Below are 5,715 nucleotides of genomic sequence, written 5' to 3' on the forward strand. Positions count from 1 at the left end.
TAATTACCAATGGATTGTTCATGTTTCTGTAGCCACAAAAGGAGCACTTGAAAACTTTGAGTACACAATCTTTTCATACCTTACAAAATATTTACAATCTTATAATGTTAAGGTTTAATAATACCTAATGTGAATACTTAAATGAGAACTTAAGTCTCTACAAGAGTCATTTTGTAACATTTGGCTTATTCTAAAAGATTTGGTGCTAGAAACTCCTTTTGTGCAGATCTGGAGGCATTAATGCAAGGACACGGATCCTTCTTGATGTGTCTTCTTCCTACTTGTCTATTTGCCTATAGAAATGTGCAATAAGCTGCATAATGGGTCCTTTCTCCCATGAATGACAAACAGGGCCTTGAGCTTGAATAGAGGAACCAAAATAAGCAAGACATCTTGTCTTTCATTATATGGTCTTTACTTCCACTTGCTTTTATTCAATTACTTCACCAAGTTCTTTGAATAATCTTTGATAAAGGGAATAAGATCTGAGGAATCATTTTCATTTTCTAAGTTTTCCTCAAGGCTTTTTTTTTTTGTGTCTTTGGGCAAAACATGTGGTCCTCTGTTTCCTTGTCCTTTGAAAATAAAAATTTATAACACTTTTCCTAATTTGCATTGATATTACCATGGTATACCTTTGAAGTTTTGAAGGATAGATGATAGAAAAACTCAAGCTGTTTCAGAGAGACTGATTTTCCTTCTAAGTCTTGACAAATGTATATGTTATCAGTTATAACTCCAACTTATTTTTCAGGTTAAATCGTAGGTGTTCATTCAGACACAATTCATGGGAGACCACTGAAAAGTTTGAAGTCATAAAATCTTGTATATCACAGTCAGTAAAAGCACCAAAAGCAATGTTTAGAATATTTACATAATAATACCAAGACTCAATCTGTGCCAAGTTTTAGCATTTCAGAAACATTCATTCTGGTATTAATGCATTATATGGGTCAAACCATCTCTAAAAATTTATGTGGAAGTATGTTGTTTCATCTAGTACTACTTTATGCCAAACATAACTGAATACTTGAATCCTGAATATAATACTGAGTAAGTAAGGTTTTGAGTGCAATCCAATGCAAACTAGTTAAGAGCAAGGTGTAGAACTACTGCACAAAACTTTTGGGTCTGATCATGATTTTTACTGATTTAAAGGACTGCCTGTATCCACTGGGGATATCATCAGAAATGCCATGCCACGTGCCCCAGAAAATGCCATTGCGAACACCTTTGTATTTCTTGTGGTAGTACTTGCCGTTGAGGTTGGCAGCCAAGCAGGCGTCAAACCACCAGCCGGAGCCGTAGTAGGCCCCGCAGTTCCCGGAGGGGTACCTGTCGTTGTCCCTGTCGGGCGTGGTGAAGAGCCTTTGGTCGTGGTTGTAGTGCTTGCTGTAGCGCAGGGCGTCTCCCGCCGTGCCGCTGTAGCCGTGGACGCTCAGGCGGTACCTGAGGTACTCGTTGGCCACGTAGAAGTGTTCGTATTTCGCGTACTCTTTGATCCCATTAAAATCTTCCAGTTCAATTCTCAGTTGCATTTCCTGGCTCTTTGTCAGGAGGTGGATTTTGTCGTTCCCCAGCCAAAACTCCCTGCTGAGGTTTCCAAAGCCATTTTTGTAGTCGTTCCAGGTTCTGTTGAAGTCAGTGCTGCCATCCTGACGCCGCTGCAACACTGTCCAGCCGCCTCCTTGTGTCTGCATCTCACAGTAAACCTCAAAGCTGTCGTTTCGGGGGTCAGGGCTAATCCTGTAGATTCCGCTACTCTTTCTGCCCGCTGTGTAATGATCCGCACAGTCTCTCTGCATTATTTGTATAACTGGTGGAAGAAGATAGTGTTACAACAAACATCAGTACAATTTAAAATTAAACAAAATTTTTACTTGGACTGATGTGGCCTACAGAACTTGGATTGGAGAGACTGCTACCTAGGAAATAGTGTTACAGCAGTTTCAGTTCTAGGGAGAAATATTTTTTTCCAGCAGGTTGACTCTATAATAGATGCCACTTAGGATCTCTGCATCAGATAGCTGTCCAGAAAACTCCATTTAAATTAGTTTTTGTATCAAAACTGCCTAATATGGTGGCATTTTCATTGTCTGCTTTCCCTTTTCTCTACTCTTCTCTGTATCCTTTCATTACCTCCTGTAAATTCAGCCCAGTTTCTTCAGTCCATACCCAAACTTCAGGGTTACACACTTGCTGGTTTTTGTATTTAAAAGTATACCATCACATCCTGTCTATAGTTTAAATCTTCATCTGGCAATATGTCAGAGAAAAAGCTTTGTCCATATGGGCATGACTTTAATCTGGCAATTGTTCAGCTGACATCATTGCATATAGAACATAACATCATTAGGAGTATTTAATGTGTTAGTGTTGACTGTACTTTAGGAAACAGGAGAAAAAAAAAAGTAATAACATGTTCTCATCTATTGTAGTAATAGTGCAATTCCTAGAAAGATGAAACTAGAAAAGTGATGGTGCTTTCCTGTGTATTTGGCATTTTTGGCTTTATGGTAAGGAAAAGTTTTATTGTCTACCAGTAACACAGCTTTTCCTCACTGCTGGGTGGTGTATTTTAGTCAGAAGAAAAATGCCCCAGGTTTTTCCTGCAGAGTGAAAATTCATTTTTGATCCACAGTGTCATCCAGTAATGACGTGGTGTTCAACAGCATGGCTGTTCTTAAGCAAGTGATAGAGAGCTCTCAGAAGTTCTGAGCTGACAATCAAAACCATAATATTCATTCCTATTGCAGATTTGAATTATGAGCATGTTGATTTACTGGCTTGAACTGCATATTTTTCATAGAAAATTTGAACAACTACTTCTTGAAAGGTAGATGTGTTCTCAGGAAGCAGCAGGAAATAAGAATCAGGATTCCTTGTTTGTGAGTACAGAAAAGGGGACATCTATGAAATCATAAAGTACAGGAATCAAAGGCTTAAAAAACAAATCTAAATCCACAGTAGATTCTCATTTATTTCATTGAACTTTGTGTAAGATCTTTAGGGGACTAAATTTCAGAGCAGATATTGACAGAGAATATATGCTTCAGATAAAATGCCTTTATAATCTAATTCAACTCCTATTTAAATAAAGTTCTGTTATTTCAGTGGATGCAGGAATAGCTCCGATGTAGGAAGAATTTGTAGCTATTATCCTTGCTAGTTTTCATAATGTATATATTGCTGCTACAAACACATTTAGCATCAGTTACTGCAAAATACAAAGAACATCTATCTACATGATCATATGCTATGAGCAATACCCAATTCAGTAAGTGTAAGAGATATCTAAAATGAATTTAGTCTGTTACAACGTACAGTACCTGAATTTGATTCATTGCCCGTTATCAGTATACCAAATATCACTTCTTTATATGAATGTTTTACATTTGAAGTAATTGAATTATACTGATTTATATGTGATTTAAGCTGATTGTTGATATAGTAAAAACATTACCTTTATTGTTCATTTGCTCTTTTCACACTTCAAAGAATTTCATCTGTACATACACTGTACCATCTGCAGATTTGTCAATTTTCAATATAAATAAACAGAACAGCTTTTTTTTAAACTTGAATGTTAAGAAACAGAGGCTTAAAAAGTATAATGCAGCCTAATCTTTCTCTGCTTTACCTCTAGAGAGCCCTATCTTCATATGTGTATCTAAGTAGTAGAATACACTGACAATATAGAGAATATTTCTTGTTTTCAAAGATCCTTACATTCTGTTACAGAAAACAAAGATTCTTGTTTTCTTTATTCTTACGATATAAAAACTTTATGACTTTAAAAAAACCCTGTCTTCCTAGTCAATATTAGAAAGAAATTGTTAGTTCTATCTCTTGATTTTAATTAGGACAATTAAAAAGTGAAAGGAGAAAAAAAAAAGTATTTGGCAGTGATAACACCTCTTTTCTGCTTTATACTGCTTATATATTAGATTCATGCTGGAGGTTTAGTATTAAAATGATGGTTACCCACATGAGAAATACTGTTAATAAGCTTTTTAGATGAGCTTTTCAAATATTTGCTGTGATGATAGAAAAATTATTTTATTACCCATTTGTTAAAAAGTAAACATTTTACTGGATTCACTTATGTTTAATAATGTCTTGCAGGCCTTTTCAGAATAGTGGCAGTTTCATATCAGAAAAAAATCCATGCAGCTTTCCAAGGCACACCTACAGAAAATTTACCCATTCTCATCCAAGAAGAAAATATGCATAGTTCTCTGAAGTTTAATATCCTTAACGAAGAGTAGTGTGATGTAAAATAAAGTTAATTTTTCATGTTTACTAATTGAATTGCAGAAAAATAGTCCTTTGAAAATTTATATTTTAAATCCCATACTGAAGTCCAGTTCTAGGAGGAACTGAACACCTGCAGCTCCCAGTAACCCTCTAGTGGCATCTGAAATGTTTTACAGGAGTATAAATAAACACTAGAAGAGCAAATACTTAGCTTGTGAAGCTTATAACACTGCTATTTAGTTAAAGCATAATTAAAATTTTTACCTAATATTTGTAAAATGCACAGGAAGCTTATACAGGCAGTAATAAACAGTTTACATACCAGGTCTTGGCTGCATTGCTGGACATTTAGAAGAACATTTGTTATCAAGGCTGTTCACAACAAACGTCAAATTAGCGACTTTGCTGTCAACATAATGTTCTACATTGTTCATATTTATGAGGCTCATCTTCTCTAAACGACCCTGCAGCGTCTGAATCTGGTTCTTTGCATTTTTTAAGCTGGTTGCCATTCTGTTAACTTTGCTTTGCAGTTCTTTTACTCTGTTATCTTGTATTTTGCTGTTTTCTTCTGGAGCTTCTGCATCAGGTAGCAGGAGTTCATTTCTACTGTCTCTTTCTTGGTTGTCATCTGCCTGCAGCTTGCAATCTTGGCAGCATTTCTTCAGCTTGTTTACTGCTTCTTTAAGGGTCTGTACTTCTTTGAGGGTCTTCTCAAGCAATTTGAATTCTTTAGGTAACTGGATGGTCATCTGAGGCAGATTTATCTGATACGGACAATCCTCTCCTTCATCACATTTCCGATTAGTTTTGAGCTTTATAGGACAAGTCTCAGTATCTTTGCCTTCTTTAGCATCCTCTCCACCTTCTAAAACAACTGCAAAGACATTTGTCAAAGCGAGGAGTGCTGTCTTGAGCAAGACAAAGTAAACAAGCAGCTTCATCTTCACAGAGAAACTAGCAGTATGAGGAAGTATGCAAAAGTGGAGCAACTTTATAAGGGCAGCCTGAAGCCTGTGAGTTATCAGACTGCCTACACTGTTCTCAGAAATGGGTGGGAGTGCTTGCATCACGAGTATTAATAGCAGAGCAAAGTAGGTAGTTCTTCCAAGTGCAGCACGTTTCAATGAGTATTTCTGACTCAGAAGTAGTGTATGTAAGCAAAATGATGAAATGCATGTGTGCTGATCACTTCTGCAGTTTGATTTCATCCTTTGTTGTACACGGATTTTCCTTTTTGGGAAAGAACTCACTTAGCTCTGTGTTGTAACAGTCTTCTAACATCTGTTTCTTAGCATTTGAATTTTCTAAAACTGCTTTCCAAAACCAGAATAGTTTTATAACAGCAGGTGGAAAAGGTGAAAAACAGCCCCTTTCCCAGTTTGAGCTCTATCACAGCAGTAGCTTCAGTGACACTCAGTCCCCTTCTTCCTAAGACTTTTAAAAACTGAATAGATG

General features: G+C 36.5%; 1 protein-coding gene across 1 annotated transcript; it reads right to left on the bottom strand.

The window, feature by feature from the left end:
- Window positions 1–825: 825 nt before the first annotated feature.
- Window positions 826–5,277, bottom strand: FGL2 (fibrinogen-like 2). Its single transcript, XM_008942472.1, has 2 exons — window positions 4,580–5,277; window positions 826–1,816 (listed from the first exon to the last, which is right to left on the bottom strand). The coding sequence occupies exons 1-2, from the start codon at window positions 5,199–5,201 to the stop codon at window positions 1,110–1,112; spliced, it is 1,329 nt and encodes a 442-aa protein (XP_008940720.1). The 5' UTR covers window positions 5,202–5,277; the 3' UTR covers window positions 826–1,109.
- Between the last annotated feature and the right edge of the window lie 438 nt (window positions 5,278–5,715).

This window comes from Merops nubicus, unplaced genomic scaffold (genome assembly GCF_000691845.1).
Source record: "Merops nubicus isolate BGI_N331 unplaced genomic scaffold, ASM69184v1 Scaffold52786, whole genome shotgun sequence".
NCBI lineage: Eukaryota > Metazoa > Chordata > Aves > Coraciiformes > Meropidae > Merops > Merops nubicus.